The 24821-nt window shown below is 54.4% G+C and overlaps 1 protein-coding gene across 2 annotated transcripts in view; it reads right to left on the bottom strand.

Annotated features, from left to right (window-relative positions):
* UPF1 (UPF1 RNA helicase and ATPase) overlaps positions 1-23689 on the bottom strand; it is a 36297-nt gene extending 12608 nt beyond the window's left edge. Inside the window, exons 1-11 of one of the 2 annotated variants that reach the window (XM_016935540.4) lie at positions 23208-23689; positions 9528-9667; positions 7810-7899; positions 5405-5572; positions 4769-4949; positions 3341-3502; positions 2557-2674; positions 2311-2409; positions 949-1057; positions 620-779; positions 416-534 (exon numbers count right to left, since the gene is read on the bottom strand). In XM_016935540.4, the coding sequence (XP_016791029.1) occupies positions 416-534; positions 620-779; positions 949-1057; positions 2311-2409; positions 2557-2674; positions 3341-3502; positions 4769-4949; positions 5405-5572; positions 7810-7899; positions 9528-9667; positions 23208-23438 (1577 nt within the window). In that variant the 5' untranslated portion in view covers positions 23439-23689. The remainder of the gene's footprint in view (positions 1-415; positions 535-619; positions 780-948; positions 1058-2310; positions 2410-2556; positions 2675-3340; positions 3503-4768; positions 4950-5404; positions 5573-7809; positions 7900-9527; positions 9668-23207) is intronic. The other variant, XM_016935541.4, reaches the window with a different exon arrangement.
* Positions 23690-24821: the final 1132 nt, after the last annotated feature.

Below are 24821 nucleotides of genomic sequence, written 5' to 3'. Positions count from 1 at the left end.
GGCTGGCCTTAAACTCCTGTCATTTTTAACAGGCAGTAATGACACGATGCCGAAGGAGCTCAGATCCAGACAGCCCAGGCTTCACAGCTCTACCCACCACAAGCAATGCCAAGGCTGGAACTTGCACCATCCCGCCACGCTATAAAGTGCCGCACACGGAACTCACGCTGCTGCAGCCATGCCCCCCCTGCCCCCAGTTTTCTAAACCAGTAGCAGACCTGGTTACTAAAATGCAATCCTAAGGTTGGAGCTGACACGAATAATGTCACATAGAGAGCGGTAGGCGCCACGGCGACACTACCCGCCACGTGCTCTCTTCGGTGTGACAGAGCCCAAGGCTCCCAGCACCAGGCCTTCCATCTGGCCACCCTAAAGCCCTCCCGGGTCTTGCCCGCAAGGGCCGTGTCAGCCCTACCCGTTGCCTTGCCGGGCCAGGTGGTAGACGATGGTGGCCGACGTCACCGTCTTCCCCGTGCCTGGCGGGCCCTGGATCAGGCTCAGCGGTCTTTGCAGCACAGTCTTCACGGCATAAACCTTCAATACAAGCGGCCGTTAGGGGCAGCCTCCGCTTGCGTCCCGGCCCATGGGCGAGGCCCCGCGCGCTGAGGACGGCGCGCACCTGGGAGTGGTTGAGGTCGGGGAGGCCCTGCGCCGTGAAGCGCTTGGGCAGCTGGCACTTGATGATTACGTCCTCCACCTCGTGGCCCAGCAGCTTGTGGTAGATGTAGCCAGACACCGAGGTCTCATCCACGGCAAACGTTTTCAATGCGCTCTGCATCCTGTGAGGAGGGTTTGGGGTTGGCGACACGCACAGCTGTGGCCGCCTCTCCGGCATCCTGAGTTTGCAGAGCTGGGTGGGGAACCCCACTCCACAGTGACGGGGAGGGCTCATAAAGATGCCACAGGTGGCAACCAGGGAACAGGGGGCAGTGATGGGAGAAGACGTACCTGTCAAAGGAGGTCGACTTCCACACAAAATCCACCTGGAAGTTGTGAGTCACCTCCACAGGTGCACCCACGCTGCTCCGCAGCTCAATGGCGATCTCATCGCCATAATCTGTGTGCTGAGTTAAGTTTGCATCCTTGTCAAAAGCCGGGCTGACCTTTCTGGGCCACCCTTGGTACACGCTCTTTAAACAGCGTTTTTAAAATTTAGTTACTTAAGACACCGCTGGCTCTGCACCAAACGCTAAAAACGTGCAGCCAACACCAGACCAGAGACCAGAAGAACAGCATCCTTGAAGAAAGACTCTACCTCACCATGAGCCGGTGTCCCACCCCCAGCCAGCCCGGAGTTCCTCCTTGCCACTCCCAGCCACCCATCTAGGCCCCTTTCAGAGACGGAGAGGGCGGCAGCGAAGCCAGCAGCGCTCACCAGCAGGGAGCAGCCACATCCCGGGCCCCAGGACCTCGCCGGGAGCTCCTGCACATGTGGCCAGCAGGGGCAGGCAGAGCTCGCAGAACCCAGCTTTGGCCACAGCAGCTCTTCTCACAGTTCCACGGAAACAATGCCCCTCCCAGTATGGCCAAGCAAAGGGCTCCACATACACAAGCAACCTGCCCTCCAGGAGGCTGTGGCCGGTAGGCAACACCCTTCCCTCGACCCCGAGCCCCAAAACCGGTCTCACGTGTTCAGGATGAGCTTGTCAGGCCCAGGGTGGGTGTGGGAGACAACTCTCCCTACCCCTATGGAGGCCACCGCTGAATGGTCAGGCCCCAGCAGCATTGGCCAGTCACCAAGAGGCAGCCTGAGTCTGACCCACGGTGTCTTCTCCCAGGACTCCTCCCTGCCCCAAGCCTCTGACTGCACCTGTGCCTTACAGCTGCCCCACTCTGGCCGGCAGGCTGCGTCACCATGAGGTCACTGCACATTCCCAAACATGGCCTGGGAGCAAGTGTGTGCTCAGAGGGTCTGCATGTGACCACTGGCTTCTGGAACCTCCGTGTGCAGAGTCAGCGTCCAGGTAAGGCGCTCCTGCAGCCACATTAACCTCCAGAGTCAGTCCAGGGACGTGCCACACAAGCGGCATACATTAACTTCCAGAGTCAGCCCAGGGACACGCGCCACACAAGTGGCATCACCAACATCACCATTCGGGCAGAGGGGAAGCAACCATACAACCAGCTGTCCCCTGAAGGTGAAGGCCCTGTGATTCTCCTAAGAGCAGTGGAGGGCGATGCCAACCAGCACCCACCACAGAGCATGAGATGCTGGCCCAGCAGTGAGCATCAAATCCACAGTGGCCTCCACCTGATGCCCCCACTTTCCTCTCCCACCAGCCGGCCCCACCCTCTTCACATGAAGGATACTATCAGGGACCTTGATGACGTGGCCGATCCCTTTCCACAGGGGCGCAAGGTCCCCTTTGTACCGCAGGCATATCTCATCCCCCTGCATGAGCCGCATGTCTTGCGGTAAAAAAGTGAGAGAGGTGGCCATTTTAACCCACGCCGTCGCTTCCACCAGGGAGAGTTCAAATTAAGGGGCACTTTACAAGGGTGGAACTAGGAATTTATGCTACTTATGGTCACAAATATTTTAAAACTTAAAATCACCTCTTAACCAAATTATGACTAAATCCTCATTACCAGAGTCAGTCTTGGGCAAAGTGAAGTAGGCGATTCTCTTCTTGTTAAGGCCCAGGTCCCACCTGACAGTGATGTTATCTTGAGTCTGAGCACATGAAAAACAAGAGCCCCGGTTAGCCTCCAGCACAGGCCCGGGCCTGGCCTCCACATGCCCGAGGCCCCATGAGGCGGGCCCTACAGCAAGCCTCTGCCGTGAGAGCAGGCGCCGTGAGTGGCACCTGCAGCCCCAAATGCCACCAAGGGCACATCTGAAAGAGAAGCCATTAGGAGTCCCCGGAACACACACAGGCCAATCCCGTCTGGAGGCTTCACCGCACACCAGAGGCCTCCATGGCCAGGGAGCAGCTGCTGTGGGAGGGAGGAAGAGAGAGAGGAGGGGAGGGAGGGACAGAAAGAGGAGGGGAGGGAGGGAGGGGAGGTCAGCGCTCCAGGGCTCCCGTTGCCTAAATGTGGTCTTCACAGGGATCACGCCCGAGTCTAACTCTCGCAACTGTGGGCAAAGCTGTGGACCCCACTGGGAAAGATGCGTTGGATTTAAACAGAAAACACTGAGGCTGATGTCAGATCTGAGGGCGGGGGCCCAGACCACCGGGCTGCCAGGCCTGGATCCGCAAGCTCCAACTCTCAGGTGTCGCGGCTGCAGCCCACATCAGCTCCCACAGCCTGGAGAGAAAACCTCCCTCTGGAAGCCTGAGGAGAGAGCTGTGAGAGCCAGAACCCAGCCCAGGCCAAGCCCTCTCGCACACATCACCTGGGACTCCTTCAACTTCTTGTCGTAGTCGGCCTCCAGCTTGACCAGGGGCCCGAATATGTTCTGGTACTGGTAGGCGTCCTCGTACCGCAGGAGGACATGCTGCGGCTCCTCGTCCACCCCCGGCTTCTCCAGGTCCTCCAGCGTGGCAGAAGGGTTTTCCTAAAAGACAACAACACCGTGCCACACTCGTCCTGTTTTTCCCTACATGCAAATGAACGAGGGCGCAGAGGCACCAGAGGGATGGAGCACACATGCCGCTTCTCAGAATGGGCCATGGTGGGTGGCATGGAGGGGTTCTGGTGCAGCCCCACCTGCAAGGAGAACCCTGGGAACGGGAACTCCATGCCACACAGGGAGCTGCACACCGGCCTGGCCCATGCCTGGGCCTCAGCTGCTGCTCCGCACCCCAGCGGGATTCCAGTACTTGGGTGAACCTGCCTACAAAGCCCCAGGTGCCAGCCTGACACACTATCCACAGCAGAGGGCACCTTCAGAGCCAGCTGCTTCCTCCAAGTATGCCCAGCTTGTGAACGAGAGCAGCTAACCCGCCTCGCAGGCTGCCACAAAGACCACCGGTTTCTCTCGCTGTGTCCACAGCCCGGGAGGCCTGTCTCCCACGTCTGCTAACCCTGAGCCAGACCAACATGGGCCCGCAGCTCTTCCCCTGGGGGCCAGCTCCCTCAGTGAATGCCATGCTGGTGGGGACAGGACATTTTCTGGGCTGTTCAGATATAAACGGGAATCATGAAATCATCTGGCAACCGGAAAATCCAAGTGGAAAGGTATCCAGCTGAACAATGCTTAAAAAAATATTTTAACTTGCACTTCAGTTCCTATGTGAGATTTCTGACTGAATGGGAGGCAAATGAAAACTTCTAGCCTAGTTATTAGAACTACTTTATCACAAAATCCTAAACAGCTGGAAGCACAGAAAGGCTTCCGTGGGGAAAAGTGAGGGCTGTCTGTTGAAGGAGGGCCAGGCACCCACTACTTGACCCGGCACCCTCTCCTCTCCCCTCTGTCTCAGCTGACTGTGCCGACCTCGACACCAACCTATTTCCCCAGGACATTCTCGCAGCCCACCTGTCTGGGCAGGTTCAGGCTCTGCAGGACAAGTCTGCCCACAGCCAGCCCCATTCTTCCCCTCCCACCACCCATCCTCACCCCGGCAAGACAAGAAAAATTCCAGCAGCCAGAGCTTTCCTTTCCCCAAGGCCAGGATCTTCTCGGTCAGGTAAGGCTGCCTGGATGGAAGGTGACCAAGGTGCCCTGAGGTCATTCCACGTAGAGGTGGCAGAGGTCTGCCTGAATTCCTTTCAGAGAATCTCCAGCGGTCTCACTGGGTCAAGCCGTCTCTGAAGACACTCCCCTCCCCGCAACCAGAAACCACACGAAGGCACGGGTCGGCCCGCTGGGCAGCCCCACCTTCCACAGCTCCTCCAGCTTGTTGATCTGCTGTGCCGTGATCTGGCGTGCCCGCAGCTGCTCCTGCTCGGAGGGGATCTTGACCAGCCAGGACAGGAAGCAGCGGTCCTGGATCAGCGGCTGCCACTGCGAGCTGTCCCAGTTGATGTCCTTGAGGCTGCTCTGGCTGGCACAGGGCTGCCTGCAGAGCGGGAGGGGGCCGTGAGGACCAGCTCCCGTTCCTGAAGCCCCGGAGCAGGGAGGGCCCCCTCCCATGCTGACCTTTCACCCAAAGGGGCGTGCCCTGCATTTTATTATGTGATCACATTACCTTCAAACTGTTAGTAATAAATCGCATCTCCCCGTGCACTTGAGCTCTGAACTCTTAAAACTCAGAACAGACTTTGTTTTTACAGAATTGTTTTTATGACTTAGCCAGAACGCCCCAAAAGAGTTACACGGCACTGCCGACTCCTTAACAAGCCTCAGCCCCTAAACGCTCTCATGCCTCACCCTTCAGCAAAAACCATCTTTGGAGGACAACTCCCTGGAGTTAGAGCCACGGCTGGGCTGGGCTGGGCTGGGCTGGGCCAAGGCTTGTGAGGAGACGGCTGGAGCTTAAAGGTCACCCCCAGGAGACATCTGGGGACCACTCACCTACACAGCAGCACCACCACTGAGTCAGCTTTGGCCGGGATGAAGCCGAGGAGGAAGACGTTGCGACAGCCGCAGTTGTAGCACTCCAGGACTGTCTCCCCCAGGGGCCCGTCCTTGTGCAGGGTCACCTCTTTGCATTTTGCCCTCACAAGGTGATTTACAATGTGGCTGAAACCAGGAAATGATAAACGGTTAACACCCAAAATTTGGCTTTTCACCACTTCCAATTTTCGGGCCCCTGTTAAAAGTTCCGGTACCGTTCACGGTCCATTAGCAGAGGCAGTCACACCTCATCCATCTGGCATCTCTGGGGACCAGCCCTCCCCCAAAAGCTCCCCACTGAGCACAAAAATCAATCCCAACTTGAACCACTTTAAGGAAAACTTCCTTAACACGGTTCACATAGTTCCTGCCTTTTTTAAAAATCCTGCTTTCTTAAATCCAACTTATCAGGCCTAATTTAACCCATTGTTGGCCCAGGGCTGCTGTGGGGTCAGAGACATTTCCCACAAGGCCCCAGCCCCTTCTTTCCAAGGTCAACCCCCGCCACCATCTTCTGTGGCTTCTTCTGAAATCACTCCTCAGAGGCCCTGTGCCTACTTCCAGGAGCAACAGTCCCTCCTGCTTTGCTGCAGGCCGGGAAATCTGATAAGCAGGCGACTGGAAACCCCCGCAAAAAGCAGCAAAAGGGTTGAGCAGAGGCGGGGGCGGTTCTACAGAAGCCCAGGGCTGTGTGTGAAGCCCTGGCTGGCTCAGCTCCTTCCTTGCTGCGACGTGGCCAGGACACTGCTCACCTAAACCGCGGTCTGGGCTGAACCCTGCCCTGTGCCAAGCCAGCCACCCTCCAGCACCTATCTGCCGTATCTAACAAGGATGCCCAGCTGCTCTGCCTTTGGGCTCTTCCGGTGTCTCCAGCAGCTCTGAACACGCCTGCAGGGCCTCCCAGCCTTCCTCACTGCGCCCTCTCTCTTCCCCTCTGGAAAACCATTCTTGCCAAAAGCTTCAGCTCAGCTAATCTTCTAACCCTTCTCCCTGCCACGAGGCCCAGGATTCTCTAACCAGCCATGGCCACTCTGGGCATCTCCAAAGCCCGACTCCACTCTGGAGCCCTGCAGGCCACGTGGGCAGAATCAGCTGTCTCCGTGTCTTCCCATGCATCCTCACCCTGTCACAGCCAAGCTCCCTAAGGGCCAGCGGCTGCTTCCTCACCTTCCCCTGGGCCTCGCACAGAATGCTCAGTGGTGCTTGGCTCAAGCCTGTTGTTTCTGAGGCCCTTTTGCTCACTTCCCTGTTCTTGGCTTTGCTGACCGGAAGCTGGGGTTGCCAGCTAAGAGAAGTTTTATTTAGTTGCTTTTCCTGAACAAGAGGAACTAAACGCAAACATAGCAACACTTAAATTACCCAGAAGATTCTGAAAATGGGACAAGAATGTCTTTTGGTTATCCAGAAGATACCCTTCTTTAAAATCTTTTAAAAACAGCAGACCCTTTCTCGCCTTGCTCGTAACACCATATTTCAAGTTACTAACTCAGAGATGCCACGAGATCTGACTGCTCCATCTGTAACCCTCCGAGACCCACAGCTGTCAAAGGCACAGGAGGGGCTTGTGTCGGCGCAAGTAAGCCTGCCTCCGGGCTTTGGTCATTTTCTTTCTCCAGAACGTGAACCTCAGAAAAAGACCCCACACTTCCTTGCTAGCACCTCGGAGCTCTGCCTCCCAGGCTCTGCTCCATCCTCTCCAGCAGTGGAGTGACCTGTACACAGCAACCTGGAGGGGAAGGGGAGCCGCTGGCACGGGACCCACCAGGACGAGAGTCCCACCACTCGGGCAAGACCATCGAACTCCCCCCTTGGAATTTGGGCACTGGGAGAACACTGTCCTGTCCCAAACACAGAACAAGCGACACAGTCCAGCTGCAGCTGATCAACATCAGGAAGGCAAGCCCAGCGCCGACGGTCAAGTGAACTTAATTGAAGCCGATGATTCAGGATCTGGCCTGAATTAGCCTCCGGACAGCTCCGATGAGCTCAGGCCAGAGCGAGCTTGCTCAGGAACCAGCGCCCCTGGATGCCCGTTACTGCCTTGGGAACATCCTCCCGTTAATGAAGATCAGCGGGTGTGCCAAGAGCTCATCTTGCAGAAAAATCGAAATAAAAACTGGGAAGGAGAATTAAGCCAACCCTACTTGCATAATAAAAAGAGCCACAGAGAATAAATCAAGGGTAAATACATTAAGGCATTCACACACCACCATCTGTTTCAAGTTAAACCAGTCACAGCGGAGGAAAAAACCCAGGTTTGTTAGCGTGATTTTATATTACGCTTTGCTTCAACATTTCCATAATTTACACACAAATCTGAGCACAGCACTGATTAAAGACACATGCATGGTCTGATTATCTACCTGCCAGAAGTATTTCCACGTCCGTTGCAGAACCACTTCTTGCTGGTATTACAGTAAACCACGCAGGCAGGATCGTGTATTCCACAGTAACTAAAAAATCAAAACAGCGACAGTTAACAGCTGGAAGCTTGCTCTCTGGTTTTCATTTGGCAAGATGTGAAATTCTTTCCTCTGACAACATTTTTAAGTTCTTCATTAAACACATACTCAACCCCAACAATCCCAGTAACCAAATCAAACCAGTTAACCAGGGCTTCTCAAATCCAAGAATGCAGGGAAGGGGTTGGGTATGTGGCAGAAGCTCCGAGGGGATAAGGAGCAAAGCCACCTCCAAGGAGAGTCCTGCTGGAAGGAGGCCTCACTCCTCCAGGGCCATTCTAGTCCCCGTTCTTTGGCCTGAAATTCAGGAATCCAGCCTCAGACCCAGTGGTCATGGTGAACTCTGGGCTCCAGCAGAGGGCACTGTGCTCCCAGGGAGCTGGGCACAGACCCTGCAGCGGCAGCGCCCTGAAGCTCAGGCCCCGAAGCCCAAGCGAGGAGCCTCGGGAGAGCCTCACCCCACCACTGGCTGTGGTTTTCTGAAAATCCACATACCAAACCCAAAAATGCTAGCTCCCCAGAGCTGCACCAGGACTTATGGCCATCTCTGTGTGTTAAGAGAACACAATTATATACACGAAAACATCTGTAAATGAGAATGAGTTAAGAGCTGAGATGCAGGAAAGAGTGCCTGCCCACCAAGCCTAGCGAAGAGCAGCCTCAGTCCCGGAGCGCTGGGCAGCACGCGGGCGAGGAGCTGCAGGGAGGGCCCCAAGTGGGTGCCCACAGACAGGCAGGGCTCAGGCCCAAACCTGCCGTGACTGTCGCTCAGGCTGGAGTGCAGTGGTGCGATCTCGGCTCACTACAACCTCCGCCTCCCGGGTTCATGTCATTCTCCTGCCTCAGCCTCCCAAGTAGCTACCTGGGACTACAGGCGCCCGCCACCATGCTTGGCTAATTTTTTGTATTTTTAGTGGAGACAGGGTTTCACCGTGGTAGCCAGGATGGTCTCGATCTCCTGACCTCGTGATCTGCCCACCTCGGCCTCCCAAAGTGCTGGGATTACAGGAGTGAGCCACCGTGCCTGGCCAAAACCTTCTCCCCTCTTCTAATCTACATTTCCTCACTTGTGTGTCACAAAAATACAGAAATAAGCCTCAACAAGGGACGATCCCACTCGAGATGAGAATTCTAAATTTGTCAACATGCAGGTCTATCCACTAACTACTGTCTTCACATCCAATTCTCCAGGCATGGCCAAGGCAGCGGGAGGCAGGGATGCCCCAGAACCCTGCAGCAACTGCTTTGTGAGGGTATCTCAGCTGCTCCACTCACCCTCCCACCCCAGATGCTCACCCAATGCCATGACAAATTCTTTCTATGAGGGCGTGAGCAGGTACCAGGCAATGCGCCCAGGGTCTGAGGAGGCCAAAGGAAGGAAAACTTTTCCCACCAGCTGGTGAATTCAGGGTGTCGGAGGTTGCTGAGCCCACCTCCTGACCGGTAACAGGCCTTGGCTGTGCACACGGCCTGAGCAATTTCCTTACTCCCAAGGACACCGCCACCCAGAGTCACAGCACAAGGGCGCCACCCTGTACCTGGGAGGTGAGTGTCCCAGGCCCGTGCCAGAGGCACCCACCTGTCCAGCACATGCCCAGGCCCAGCTGAGCCCAGCTCACCTGCAGGCGTGTATGGGGAGGTCCTTCGTGTAATAGGTGTCTTCTTCATCTTCCTCGAAGTTCAACTCAGCCAACAACTGGCTGGTCTTGGCTACACTGTCGTCCACAGCCCCGTTCTGCAGGATGCCTTCGGGCCCAACCTGCAGCAGAATGCAGTGTCACCTGAGTGAGGCTGCAGCTTCCAGGACTCAGTGCAGAAGAACCAGCCTCGATGACTCTGGTGTGACACCCTGGCCTCATCTCTGCTTTGAGACAGTTTCCCTTGTTCTGACTGGATTTCACTCTTCTCTAGCAAACCTACCTGGCCAAAAAAGGGCCACTGGTGGCCTCCTGCACCTCCCGGTCCCCCACACAGCTGGTCTAACCCCCGCCTAGCCACAGAGCCACGTCCATGCCCACGACCAGGATGCTTAGGAAGATGCTTCTTTCCCATGACTGAGGACCACAAGGAGCAGGGTAACTTTTACAGACTGACAGCAGTGTGCCCTGAGGACAGCTTCATGATGCCAGACCCACCACAGTGTAAGGCTCATCAAACACTACGTAGCTGCCACCCATGCAGATGTGGAAATGTCACCGGCCACATCCACCGCCACCTCACCCTCCCCATCCCTTCAAGGCAGCCCTCTCCTGAGGATGAAGTAGAAACTGAACACCGAGGTACCCTTGGTAACCGAGGCCACACCCTCACTGAAGGCGCCTCTTCTATGTTCAGCAAAGGTAGACAGCGCATGGCTCTAAGTCATCAGGCCACAACTGCACAGGATACCTGCAAGGAGACCACACAGCCACTGGGGCTCCTCATGCCGCTCCCAAGTACCAGCACCTCAAATGACATGGCCAACAGTCCCTGGCATGGCCCCCATAGGCCACCTAACCCCACCACGGGGTCGGGCAGCGGGAGCACTGTGTCATGGCAGAACACAAGGTGGCACAAAATTAAGGGCCAGGGAGGAGTGATGGGAGCTCCCCTAGGGACGGCACCAAATCTCCCACTGCCAGTCCCAGCACCCCAGACAGCCCCTCGGCCTAATGCCCTTGCTGTGTGATGCAGCACCTGTGCGAGCCTAGGGACAGGTGCTCATGGGGAGCAGCACCCCACAGAGGCCCCTCCAGCCCGCCTGGCTGGGGTGCATGGGCACGTGCTACCTGCAGGCACAGATGCACACTGGGCCCAATGCTGCCCTGCAGTGATCTGGTCACAACATAAGCTGACTTCTGGGTTAACTTCTCCCTTCACTCTCTGAAAAGTTTCAAGATAAAACATTAATTTCAAAAATATATTTGACCCTAGGAACTATCATGAAATGAGCTAAAACAGCAGTAGGGGACAGTGCCTGGCACAGAGAAGTTCCACAGCCCACGCCAGGGGACATGATGGGTGAAGGACAAGAGGGTCATCATCTTCAGCTGGCACAGAGCCACTCCAATAAAGTCCTTTGAGGCTGTCAACTTATCCCCTCACCAGGGAGGCTCTGGAGGGGCAAGGCCTCCCTGTACCCATCCCAGGCATTCACCAAGAAGCAGCTCCTCGGCAGGGCGGATCACCTGAGGTCAGGAGTTCGAGACCAGCCTGGCCAACATGGTGAAACCTCGTTTTTACTAAAAAGGCAAAAAAAAAAAAAAAAAAAAAAAATTAGCTGGACGTGGTGGCACGTGCCTGTAATCTCAGCTACTTGGGAGGCTGAGACAGGAGAATTGCTTGAACCCAGGAGGCGCAGGTTGCAGTGAGCTGAGACCGTGCCACTGCACGCTCCACCTTGGGCAACAAGAGCAAAACTCCATCTCAAAAAAAAAAAAAGAAAAAAGAAAAACCCAAACCCCCCACCCCCAAAAAAAAGCAGCTCCTCCCATCACCTCTGCTCCGGACACAGTATTTAAAGACGTATCCTAGAATTCCCACTTCCTAGTCATACACGAGGCCCCAGAGCTGGAGTCTCTAACTCCTTTAGTTCTGGATGTGAACCTAGCTACGACTAAAACCACATCCTGGAAGTCCATCTAAGAGCTGTACAGGGGCTTTCTGCCCAGAGACACGCTCCAGAACTCAGACCGTGCATCAGGGCAGCACAACAGTAGGTCACTTCAAGGCTAGGAATGGTGGCTCACACCTGTCATCCCAACACTTTGGGAGGATCGCTTGAGCCCGGGAGTTCTCAAGACCAGCCTGGGCAACACAGCCAAGATCCTGTCTCCACAAAAAAATACACAAACGAGCCAGGTGTGGTGGCACACACTTGTAGTCCCAGCTAATCAGGAGGTTGAGGCCGGAGGATTGCTTGACCCCAGCAGGTCAAGGCCGCTGTGAGCTATGATGGTACCACTGAACTTTAGCCTGAGCAACAGACCAAGACCCTGTCTCTCTTAACAACAACAACACACACACACACACACACACACACAAGCCTGGCCAACATGGCAAAACCCCATCTCTACTAAAAATACAAAAGATTAGCTGGGCATGGTGATGCGCACCTCTAATCCCCGTGCAGGAGAATCGCTTGAACCCAGGAGGCGGAGGTTGCAGTGAGCCGAGATCACACCACTGCACTCCAGCCTGAGTCACAGAGCAAGACTCTGTCTCAAAAAAAAAAAAAAAAAAAAAAAGTCACTTCATTCCCACAGACGAAAACCACAGAAATTCAAAAACTCAAAAATCCCCCCAAATGTGCCATCATAAACTCTCAGGCCGCAGACATCTACTCCAACATTTGCACCACTGTCTGCATTTGCCAGCACCCAGGACTTGCACCTGCTGTTCCCTCAGCCTCAGGGTGAGGTCCACAGGGTGCCTCTCAGGCAGGCATCCTCTGACCCCACCTCAAGGCCCCCGTGGGGCATTGTCTGTCCTGCTCCCTGCCATGAGCCCAGCACCTAGATGGAGCCTGCACCCCAGGAGGCCCTCAACATTGTTGGCTAAAGGCCAAGCTCAAAAGGCAAAGCAGCTCATTCCTGATTCTCTAATTCCAAGGCTTAAATAAAAGAGAGGGCAGGAGGCCAGGCGTGATGGCTCATACCTGTAATCCCAGCACTCTGGGAGGCCAAGGCAGGAGGATCTTGAGCCCAGGGTTCGAGAATAGCCTGGGCAAGATAGTGAGGCCCCATCTCTATTTAAATTTTTTTTTTTTTGAGACGGAGTTTCACTCTCGTTGCCTACGCTGGAGTGCAATGGCGCAATCTCGGCTCACCGCAACCTCTGCCTCCCGGGTTCAAGCAATTCTCCTGCCTCAGCCTCCCAAGTAGCTGGGATTACAGGCATGCGCCACCACGCCTATTTTTAGTAGAGACAGGGTTTCTCCATGTTGGTCTGGCTCGTCTCGAACTCCCAACCTCAGATGATCCACCCACCTTGGCCTCCCAAAATGCTGGGATTACAGGTGTGAGCCACTGCACCCAGCACCCCACCAAATTTTTTTTAATTAAAAAAATTGTAAAAGAAAAAAAGGGGAGGGAATAGGAAGTTCACCACACCCTCAGAGTGATGACTGCCAAGAAGCTGCAGGATCTCTGAGCCCTCTCAAGGCAGAGGGTTGCCAGGAGGTCTGGCCCCCAAACTGGAAGGATTCTGCCCTGATATTTCCTCTAACTTATTTTGAAAAATTCCAAAGCTACAGAAATCTGACCCCCACACCCCTCCAGCTGGACACTCTCCATCACATCCCCCTGCACTCCGACTCCCCTTGCTCTCACACACTTATCTTTTCCTGACCCATTTCAGAGTGGCCGGCCCCGGGGGAGGGCTTTCTCCACATCCCCACAAAACAGCTGGCTCATGAGCGCACCCAGCCTGCCACACTGTTGGTTAATACACATTCACCCATCACCCCAATGTCTTCATAACGTCTTTTACAGGTTTTTAAAAATCCAAGTCCCAGTTAATGACTGCACGTGATTTGTGATGTCTCTTTAGCCACCTTTAATCTATTAGTTTGAACCACGTGAAACTGCTAGGAGTTGACCATCTTTCACATAGTCCCACCACCCGACACAGCGGTCCCCAGGCTCTCCATTCCTTTACTTTTTTGAGACAGGGTCTTGCTCTGCCACCTAGGCTGGAGTGCGGTGGTAGAATCATAGCTCACTGCATCCTCAAACTCCTGAACTTAAAAGAGATCCTCTTGCCTCAGCGTCCCAAGTAGCTGAGACTACAGGTGTGCACAAAGCCTAGAAAGTTTTTTAATTTTTCAATATGTTGCCTAGGCTCACATTCGTTCTTCCCAAAGAGAAAGGGCCTCTTGCCTCCCCTCTCACCAATGGCACCTGTGTGGACTGGCAGACCCTTGTTCCAGCCAGGTGTGCTAGAGTCCGCGTGAGGTTCATTTCAACGGGCCGAGTGTGCAAGGCATCCCCAGCTCACCTCAGGCCGCCCCTGCCTTCCCAGCCCGGGGATCAGCCACTCTCCCAGGAGCCCACAGCCTGAGATGAAATCCACTCCACACCTTCAGCAAGAAGCTGAAGTGTGACAATGAGGGGTTCAGTCCAGAAGGTGCACACCTCACAGGACAACAACCCAGGCCAGACTGCAGCTTGGCGAGATGAAAAGCAGCGGGAGAGGCCGCTTGGAAAGCAGGGCCCAGAGACAGCCATCATCTCAACAGCGGACCTCCAGGATCCCAGGAAAGAATCTGCTGTGGAGAGAGGCCAACTGTCCCTACGTATCGGACAATCGTGAAAAGCCATTGCTGACGCTGCTTGTGTGATAACGGCGCTGCAGCTACTCAGGATAGGCGCCCTTTTCTGCTTCTAGAAATGCATACTACATACTGCAGGTCAAAATGGCAGAGTATCGCCAATTCACAGGGCTCCACCTCAGACACAAAGGTGAAAGGACACAAAAGACTTGCTTTAAAAACACACACCAGTGAAGAAAAAAAAAGAAAACAGGGAGAAGAAAACCTTCACAACTGTCTCATCAGGGAGACGGAGGCACAGGGCTCACCAGCTCTTGTATGTTAGAGAATTCATCGTAGACGTTTCTACACGGAGGATGCAGCAGGGCTGCAAGCTATGCGCATGGATCCCCGTACTGAAAAAGAGGTGAGGACGGTGCAGGCAGCGCAGCTCTGACCAAACACCTCTGCCTAGGATCTGCAACCCCCTCTCCCGGGGCCGCCAGGAGCCTGCACTCGCTCTGCAAGGAGCTGATGCTTCAGGAAGATGCCATGCTCACCGTCGCAAGGGCTCTCCAGAGCCCAACGAGCCACCCTTACACATCTAGACACCATCCTGGCAAAGGCCCACGGGACCTGAGAAGCCCGGCTGGGTTACCCGGCTCTTAAGCTGCTATTCGACCAACACAGAAAAAGGCACAAGGACCTGCGGCCAGCCACCGGACTCCAGGACCCAGCAGCCCTCCATGTATCAGAGAAAGCAGAACTTTGCTCTCATAGGTATGTGCTCCAGCAAGGAGAGTTCAAGGCCATGAACCCTCCGGAGCCCCGAACAGCACTGGTGCCAGGGCCCGGACCCACTCCTCCCACCAGCCCCTCCAGCCAGGCCCCTCGGCCCTGAATGCCACAGAGCACAGCTGGGTGTCACAGCCCTTCTCTGCCAAGCTAGACTATCCCGACCACCATGAAAGCACTCTCACCACCGTGACAAGCACAAACTGCCCCTCAGTTGTGAGCTGCTGCCCAGCATGTGCCCTTTAGCTTCCTTGCAGCCGCTCTGGGGAGGCCTCTCCCTCTCACAAGGCCCTCAGGACAGTGCCTCCCCAGCGGAGAGAGCCCCGGCTCAGCCTGGGGAATTATGGACCCTGATGAGACCACAGGAAGGAGCTGGAGCTGCTTTTTAAGTCTGTGGCTTCTTGTGAGGACTGGGAGGGGGCAGCCGGTACCCTGGCAGTTCCCACAGGCACACACACTTACACACTTACTCATGCATACACACATGTACACACACAGCCCTGACCCCGGTGTCCTCCGTCTCCACTGCCCCGTGGCCCCTCCATCCATTCGGGGTCCAACCTGGGCCACACTGCCCAACCTCCAACACCACAGCCCCTCCCCTAACCCCCACCACTGCCATCTCAGAGCCCTCCTCCCAGCCTTGGTCAAGGCACCCCAGCAGCTCCTAAAGGCTCCAGGACACAGCCCGGCCCCTGCCCTGGCCCCACTGGCCCCACATCCACCCTCCCTCCTTCTAGGCAAAGTGCTGTGCCCACCCCTCTGCCTGGCAGGTACAGCTTCTGAACAACTCCAGAGGCGCCATTCTCACAGGCTTTCCCTTAGCAGGGGAGCCCACTCCTACTCCTGGGGCCCTCACAGCACCCTGGCCAGGCGGCAGGTGCTGTCCTCTAACAGTGCAACTGCGGGGGTCAAAGGCTTCACTCTCCCTCTGCTGGCCTCACTGCCCTCAGTCCCACAAGCACAGCAAGGCCAGGAAGTAAGAAAACAGCAGGGGATGGCTGAAGTCCAGGGCCAGGCTGAAGAGGTTGCCCGGCAGCTCGCAGAGGGTGCAAAAGTTAACAGACACGGGGCTCAAAGGCGGGGGAGCATGGGGCCAGGGCTTGGCCATGTTTCTGACCTCCCCAGGGCAGGGCTCAGTCTGAGGCGGTGGACACACCTCCCTAACGGGTGACCTTGGGCATGAGCACATGGTCTGACAAGGGGTGGTGGGGAGGGAGCGGAAAGGAGCGAAAGAGAAATCAGAGACAGCAAGGCACTGCTGTGGTGGCTGCCCAATTCCGTAAATTTACTAAAACAGCACTAAGTTCTATACTTAAAGGGGCCAGGTGTGGTGGCTCATGCCTGTAATCTCAGCACCTTGGAAGGCCAAGGTGGGCAGATCACCTGAGGTCAGGAGCTCCAGACCAGCCTGGCCAACATGGTGAAACCCCGTCTCTACTAAAAATACAAAAAAATTAGTTGGGCATGGTGGTGCGCACCTGTAATCCCAGCTACTCGGGAGGCTGAGGCAGGAAAATCACTTAAACCCGGGAGGCAGAGGTTGTAGTGAGCCAAGATCGCGCCACTGCACTCCAGCCTGGGCGACAGTGCGAGACTCCGTCTAAAAAGAAAAGAAGGGGGTTCCCTGGTAGGTCATCAGACTTCAATCAAGCAATGAGAGAAATGTGGTGGTAGCTGATGGTGGTAAGCTTTTGTGGTGGTGGTAGCTAGGCTGAGAGGGAACTCTTTTTTTGGTTAGTCCTGGTATAGTATTAGTCATAACCCCCCACCCCGTCATCCTGACTCCGGTTAATTAATTGTGATAAAAATAGAAACTGTTTCGTGTATTCACCACTAACTGTAAAGTGTCAGCTCAGGTCACTTTCACATAATCACTGGGAAACTCCTAACAATTTGAAAACACACTCAGTAAGTCTACTAAGGGGTAAGTGCTGACCAAACACTTGCCAACACTCCTCCAGGTAAATGGCATCTTATCTCCAATGTTCTGGCACCCTAAAACCACACCTGGGCTACCAGAGGATTCAAAAAGCCAAAATGAAGTCATGAGCATTTTTTTTTTTTAAGATGGAGTTTTGCTCTTGTTGCCCAGGCTGGAGTACAATGGCACGATCTCAGCTCACCGCAACCTCCACCTCCCGGGTTCAAGCGATTCTCCTGCCTCAGCCTCCCAAGTAACTGGGGTTACAGGCATGCGCCACCACACCCAGCTAATTTTGTATTTTTAGTAGAGACAGGATTTCTCCATGTTGGTCAAGCTGGTCTGGAACTCCTGACCTCCGGTGATTCGCCTGCCTCTGCCTCTCAAAGTGCTGAAATTACACGCGTGAGCCACCAAGCCCGGCCTGGATTTTCTTCTTTTTATTAAGACAAGGTCTCACTCTGTCACCCAGGCTGGAGTGCAGTGGTGCGATCATGGACATTTTGCCCAGGCTGGTCTCAAACTCCTGAGCTCAAATGATCTGCCTGCCTCAGCCTCCCAAAGTACTGGGATTACAGGCATGGGCCATTGTGCCCAGCTACATGTGCAAATTTTAAACTCACCACTTTTCAGAACCCAAGACTGTATGGAACTCACCCCGCCTTGGTCATAATCTCAGGGCTCAGCAGAAGATGGTGTGTTCACCTGGACAGTCAAGGATAGGTCAGGACAATGGCTTTGAAGACAAAGTAGCAACTTTCTATCCTGAGTATTTTACCACTTCAAAAGGAAAAGTGAGCCCAGGTTTACACACTCAGAGAAGTGGAGGCAATACAGAGAAGTCTGGCAGGAGGAGAGTGAGGGCTGGACGACAGGTCGGCTAGGAGCTTTAGCTAGTTGTCCCTTACGATCCAGAAAGACAGCATGTTTTTCCGGGGGAAACAACTCATGCACTCAGAGTAAAATCCCAGTACGAGATGACTATTCAGCTGTGACTCCCACAGGCTACCAGGAGTGGAGACGGAACAGGCAGTGCAGACCTCACCTGAGGATGAAGGAACAAAGTGGGACCAGTACCAAGCAGCATCTATCTACAAGGTCACCCAGAGCACCTGCACAAAAACATGCGTGTTGCTGCCTAAAAGGTCTGTACCTACCCACAGACCTCATACTTTCAGGTGAGCTAAGAAAAGCAACTCAAACCAATAGGCACACATTTTTCCCACTGAATGTACACACTGCTTTGTTTACCCATTCATCTGCTGATGGCCACTGGGGCTGCTTCCGGTTTGGGGTTCTCATGAAGAGATGCTGTCAGCATTTGGCGCAGCCCTACGTACACACACCTTCATCTCTGCTAGGGCACAGGTAGGTGTATGGCATGAGAGTTCCAGGCAGCACTTTCGCCAGGCTCAATGGCTCACTCTGTAATTCCAACACTTGGGAGGCCTGAGGTGAGAGGATCTCTTGAGCCCAGGAGTTCAAGACCAGCCTGGGTAACAATGGCAAAACCCCATCTCTACAAAAAAAGAAAAATCAGCCAGACGTGGTGGCACACACCTGTAGTCCCAGCTACTTGGGAGGCTGAGGTGGAAGGATCGCTTGAGCCCAGGAGGTCGAGGCTGCAGTGACCCATGATCACGCCACTGCACTACAGCCTGGGTGACAGAATGAGACTTTGCCTTAAAACAAAAACAAAAAACCCAAGTAGCACTTTCAGCCTTTTAAAAAAAGTATGCCAGGCTGGGCGCAGTGGCTCACGGCTGTAATCCCAGCACTTTAGGAGGTAGAGGAGGGCGGAACACGAGGTCAGGAGATCAAGACCATCCTGACTAACATGGTGAAACCCTGCCTCTATAAAAATACAAAAAATTAGCCGGGCATGGTAGCACACACCTGTAGTCCCAGCTACTCGAGAGGCTAAGGCAGGAGAATCGCTTGAACCCAGGAGGTGGAGGTTGCCGTGAGCCAAGATTGTGCCACTGCACTCCAGCCTAGGCAACAGAGCGAGACTCTGTCTCCAAAAAAAAAAAAAAAAAAATGGGTGGATAGTGGTATCTCCCTGACTTTTCTTTCCAGTTTCATTGAGGCGTAACTGACATACCATAAGCTGCAAATGTTTAGTGTGCCATTTTAGAAACTGACATACATCAATGTACTTAAACACCCATAAAACTATCACTACAATCACGATAATAAAAACATCCATCACCCCCAAGTTTCCTGTGCCCTTTGTCACCTGCCTCCCCTTTCCCACCTTTCTGTCCAGCCACCACTGGTCTGCTTTCTATTGCTGCAGGCTAGCTGGCAATTTCTAGAATTTTTTTATGAATTAAATCATATGATGAATGACACATACAAAAAAGTAATTATTATGAGACACATCCATGTTGTTGCAGGTATCAATAGTTTGTTCCTTCTTAATACTGAGCAGTATTTCCAACTCTTAAGAGTTTCACTCTAGTTCCCGTTTGGAGGATGCAGGGCAGAAGCTACAGTCAAGAGGAAATATTCCAACCAGGCAGACCAAAAGGCTTGTAACACCAGCTATTATGCAAAGGACTTCTGAAATTACCTTCACTGTCCTGGGAGCAGGAGAAGTGGCAGCAGAGAAGGGCCCAGGAAGAGGTCAGATGCTCGAAAACTGTCCCTGTATCTTAAGGACACTTGGCAATACTGTGTCAGCGCTTTTCATCCCAGGATCTCAAGGGCTTTGATAAATATCAGTTTCATTTCATAAACCAGAAAAGGAATGTTATCTGAACCAGCTCTGAGTGCAGGGAGTCACCCCTGCTGCCACTTTCCCATCCCGGTGGGGACACACTGTCTTTCAACACACATTAAGGGAAAACCAACTGCACAAAACCAGTTCAGGTAGGGTTGGTATGGAAAGTGGCTACACACTGGAAAACAGTCTTGCAGTTACTGAAACCATTAAACCCAAGGTTACTACGCAGCCCAGCAGGTCTATAAACACATCCACGCAGAAACCCGTACACTCATGGCCACAGCAGTGCTATTCACAAAAGCCAAGAGGTGGAAACAACCCAAATGTCCATCAACAGATGACGAGATAAACAAAACATGGTCCATCCATCTGGACCATTCCACCCATGGAATATTACTCAGCCTTAAAAAGGAATGAAATGCTGGCCAGGTGCGGTGGCTCACGCTTGTAATCCCAGCACTTTGGGAGGCCGAGGCAAGTGGACCACATGGTCAGGAAATCAAGACCATCTGGCCAACACGGTGAAACCCCGTCTCTACTAAAAATACAAAAATTAGCCGGGGCATGGTGGTGTTGCACCTGTAATCCCAGCTACTGGGGAGGCTGAGGCAAGAGAATCGCTTGAACCTGGGAGGCACAGGTTGCAGTGAGCCAAGATCACGCCACTGCACCCCAGCCTGGGCAACAGAGCGAGACTCTGTCTCAAAAAAAAAAGGAATGAAATGATGACACATACCACAGCGTGGATGAACCTCGATCAGGTTCATTTTCCTGAATGCTCGGCCAGGGAACAGCTACGAAGCTCACCTTGTAGCTACTTCTCACACATCACGCAGAGTGAAAGGAGCCAGACACAAAACACCATATATGATATGATTCCGTTGATGTGAAACGCCCAGAACAGGCACATCTTGAGACAGAAAGCAGGTGAGTGGTTGCCAGGGGCTGTGGAGGTAGGACGGATAGGCTAAGGGGTGCAGGGTTTATTTCTGGGGTGACAAAAATGTTCTAAAGTTTACTGTGGTAATGGCTGCACAACTCTGAATATACTAAATAAAAGCTGCCGAACTGTACACTTTATATGGGTAAATTGTATGTTGTGGCAAGTGAATTCTATTTCAATAAAGCCGCTAAGCAAAAGTGACTGCAGGGCACTTGACAGCTGATAGCCACTTCCCCAGTAAAATAAAAATTAAAAAAGCAGAATAAGAGTTTCCAGGAGCCCCCAACTTAACAGCTGGTTACACGGCCAACTCCTGAGGACAAACAGGGAAAGTCTTCCCAAATATCTTAGCAGACACTGCCTTCAATCCACACAAGAGATAACTTTCTTCCGCTTTCCCTTGAATGATATTCATAGACTTCCTTGCCCCCAAATTCCGTTCTTCCCCTTGTGATGCAAAGGGGTGCCACTCCCATTCCCCACAAACAAATCCAAATTACAGGTAACAGGTGGGTGGGGCATCTGGGTCAATTAAAAGTAGCACAGGACAAACCCTCTGATGTCGTCAGAATTCTAGTGAGCTCAACTGCAATGTTTACCTCCAGGGGAGCGTTTTAATGCTCTCCTTTTGTACAGACCAGTGTGTTCAGGTGCAGGAAAAAAAATCAATTGTTTCAACTGAAAGAGAAGGACATGCCCCACAATTAACCCCAAACGGAATGCCAGAAACAAAAGCAGAACTAAAGGCTGCCCCAGGTTTGCTGTTTTATGCTGGCTACAGTTAAAAGGATTCACAAGAAAATGATTACCTTTCACACCCAGCCAACCCCCCGATCCGCGCTGTCACGCTCATGGCTCGCTGCTCCACAGAGATCTTTACCGAGTCTCCCCGACAGGCTGGACGTCAGATTACAGACAGCCTATACAGTCGACTCACACATGGATCTAGGTTTCCTTCATGTTTAAAAGGAATAAAAATCTAACTGCCACCCCCATTTCACAGCTGCGGAAGCAGAAAGGTCTACAGGGCATGAAAACTACAAGGAGGTGGGGCCTCCGCAGCTCAGGCTCCCTCCTTCAGGAGAACTCTCCTCTCTCCCTCCCTTCCTTCGCAAAATGTAAACAAAACTGAAAAAAACACCCATACGTGCACACCTGTTCTCCTCACACCCCACCTTCTATTTTAAGGAATATGGGGTTAGAATGAGTCAAATGTTTTTTGCTTCCATTAGGGGCTAAAAGAAAGCCCAAGTGGGTGGTCTACCCACGAGAGTGACTCAATCGACTACCACGTAAGCCCCCCATGCAAGGACAGGGTCTGAGCTCACTCTGGATGAGCAAGAAGTGGTTCCCCCAGTTCTGAAACACCAGCATATGCCAAGGGACACCTGTGCCAAGGTAAGCCTCGGAGCTTCTTCCTGTCGGAGCATTCAGGAAAATAAACCTGAGCGAGAGGTCAGGCACAAAGCAAGCCTAAGGTGAAAGCAACCTGAAATCCAGAGGGTGATGAGGACATTCCCCAGGACCCCGGTGCAACACGCGCCACCCCCTCCCAGCCCCTCTCCCACCCCAGGCAAGCAGCACCCAGGACCAGGAAATGCATGCCCGATACTTCTCCCAACCCAAGCCCCCATTTAAAATACCTAAGTAACCTTCTCTAAACATCCACATCATTAAAAATAAGTTTCCAACGTGGCAGACTCGTTTATGTAAAGCCATTATTGCTGTCTTATTGGAAGAACAAAACTCAAACCCAACTTTTCCAAGGCAAGAGTTGTGAAGTTATGTAACAGGTCGGTTTCAGCAACAGGCGATGCAAGAAAAAACAAAATACAACCTGCTTCCTGAATGATCTTATAAGCCAGCCAATATGTGCTCCTCCATGGGAGGCAAAAATTCTTCTCTGCCTCAACCTTCCGCTGGCCAGCGCCCCTATGCATGGGGAAAGTCGAACCTACGCTCCGTGACTGTGAAAGGTGGGGTGCCCAGATGGCTGCGACCACAGATGGGAGGTGGGACAGGCGGCCAGACCCACCAATGGGGAGACCGGGCGGGACCCCCGGACCAGGCCAGAGACAGGATTAGGGCAGGTCACCCTGGATACTCCCGGAAAGGGACTGAGGGAAGTCACTCAAGCTCCGGCCTGAGCAAGACCCGGCCCAGGTCGTAGGAGAACTCGAGGCAGAATACCGAGACCTGCGAAAGAGGGACCAGGGCAGGTCACCCTAGCCCGGATGGAATGGAAGAACTCAGATAAGTCAGGGGGCAGGTTACTCCAGGCCAGACTGGTTGTGGGACACAAGGCAGGTCAGCCCGGGCCCAGGAGGGGGAGCAAACCCAGCTGGGGTAAAGGAACAGGGTCAGGTTAGCTCGGACCCGAACGAAGTGGAGGACTCGAGGCAAGTCTGCCCGGCCCAGGAGTTGGGGGCCGAAGGAACTCAGCCAGGTCGCGGCCGGAGCGGGGGACCCGGGGCAGATCAGGCCAGGCCCGGGCAGATTGCAGGACCTGGGGCAGGTAAGCTCAGGCCGAGCCAGAGTAGGGGACCCGGGGCAGGTCGCCCCAGGCCCGGCCGCGATGGGGTACTCCGGGCAAACACAGGCCGGGCCCGAGGCGAGTTCGGGGCAGGTCTCAGGCGCCGAGGCCGGGCCCGGGCTTCCGGCGCCGCCATGTGCCGCTCACCTGCGCGTCGAGCTGTCCCGCCGCAGCGCCCGCGCCCGCGCCGCCCGGGCCTCCCGCGCCGCCACCGCCCGGGCCGCCGGGGCCGCCGGGGGGCGTCTGCGTCTGGCTAGGAAGAGTAAAGTCGGTGAACTCGAACTCGGAGCCCTGTGTGTCGGCGCCAAGCAGCTCGGCCTCCTCCGTGTCCAGGAAAGTGAGAGTCTGCGAGCTGGGCCCGTACGCCTCCACGCTCATGGTGCCTCCGGGTAGGGCCCTCGGGCCGGTTCCGCGCTGCACTCGAGCCCGCCGCCGCGCTGAGGCCTAGGCCGCAGGCCTCGGGTCGCTGCCGCTGTCGCCCCCGCGCGCCCGGAAAGGACCAAACCGCCCGCCCCGGCGCCAGCCGGACCGAGAGGTAACAGTGCCGAGCCGCCGCCGCTGCCGCCGAGCCCCTCCGCGCCTCAGCTCCCCTCGAAGCCGCCAGCCGCTCGCAGCCTAGAGCAGGAACTGCCGCCACCGCCGCCGTCGCCGTGCGCGTGCGCGAGCCCGACGCCGGCGGAAGCGCGCGCGCTCCTCGCGGACGCCTGGTGCCCAGCAGGAAGACGGGACGCGCACCGCGCACGCGCAGGGGGTGGGGCTTTCAACCGCCGTTGCGGCGGCAGCTCGAGGACTTGGTCGCGCACCAACTGCTAATCAGGGACGACCGGGCGGTTGGCGGTGTGGACTTGGTGGTCTGCACCTGTGGTCGCTGCGACGGTGTTTCGGTTTAATTGAGCGCTAGCCGAATACCCTACATAGGTGGTCTCGGAACGCCCAACTGGAGAGACTGGGCAGGGACGGTGCGCTCCCACTCCTGGCAAAAGCTGCTTGGAACTCAGTTTCCCCATCTGTAAAATGGAGGGTGCCTCGCACATAGTAGATGCTCCCTGTGCATTGGTTTAAAAAGGGAGTGGGGCTCGGCGCGGTGGTCACACCTGTAATCCCAACACTCAGAGGCTGAGGCGGGAGAACTGCTTGAACTCAGGAGTTCGAGACCAGCCTGGGAGACAGAGTGAGACTCCATCTCTACAAAAAATATAAAAATTAGGCCAAGCGCGGTGGCTCACGCCTGTAATCCCAGCACTTTGGGAGGCCGAGTCGGGTGGATCATGAGGTCAGGAGATCGAGACCATCCTGGCTAACATGGTGAAACCCCGTCTCCACTAAAAATACAAAAAATTAGCCAGGCGTGGTGGCACGAGCCTGTAGTCCCAGCTACTCAGGAGGCTGAGGCAGGAGAATCGCTTGAACCCAGGAGGCGGAGGTTGCAGTGAGCCAAGATTGTGCCACTGCACACCAGCCTGGGCAACAGAGTGAGACTCTGTCTCAAAAAAAAAAAAAAAAATTAGCTAAGCGTGGTGGTTCGCACCTGTAGTCCCAGCTACTAGGGAGGCTGAGGTGGGAGGATCGCTTGACCCTGGGAAGTTGAGGCTGCAGTAAGCCGAGATTGCACCACTGCACTCCAGCCTGGGTGACAGAGCGAGACCCTGTCTCAAAAATAAGTAAAAATAAATGAATGGGGATAGTCTTACGTACTGGGCCTGGCACTTGGAAATGATGGTTGCTGCTGTTCCTGATGCCTCTGCCACTGTTATTATACCA

The sequence above is a fragment of the Pan troglodytes genome, chromosome 20, assembly GCF_028858775.2.
Source record: "Pan troglodytes isolate AG18354 chromosome 20, NHGRI_mPanTro3-v2.0_pri, whole genome shotgun sequence".
Taxonomy (NCBI): domain Eukaryota; kingdom Metazoa; phylum Chordata; class Mammalia; order Primates; family Hominidae; genus Pan; species Pan troglodytes.
This window is presented reverse-complemented; position numbering and strand designations above follow the sequence as displayed.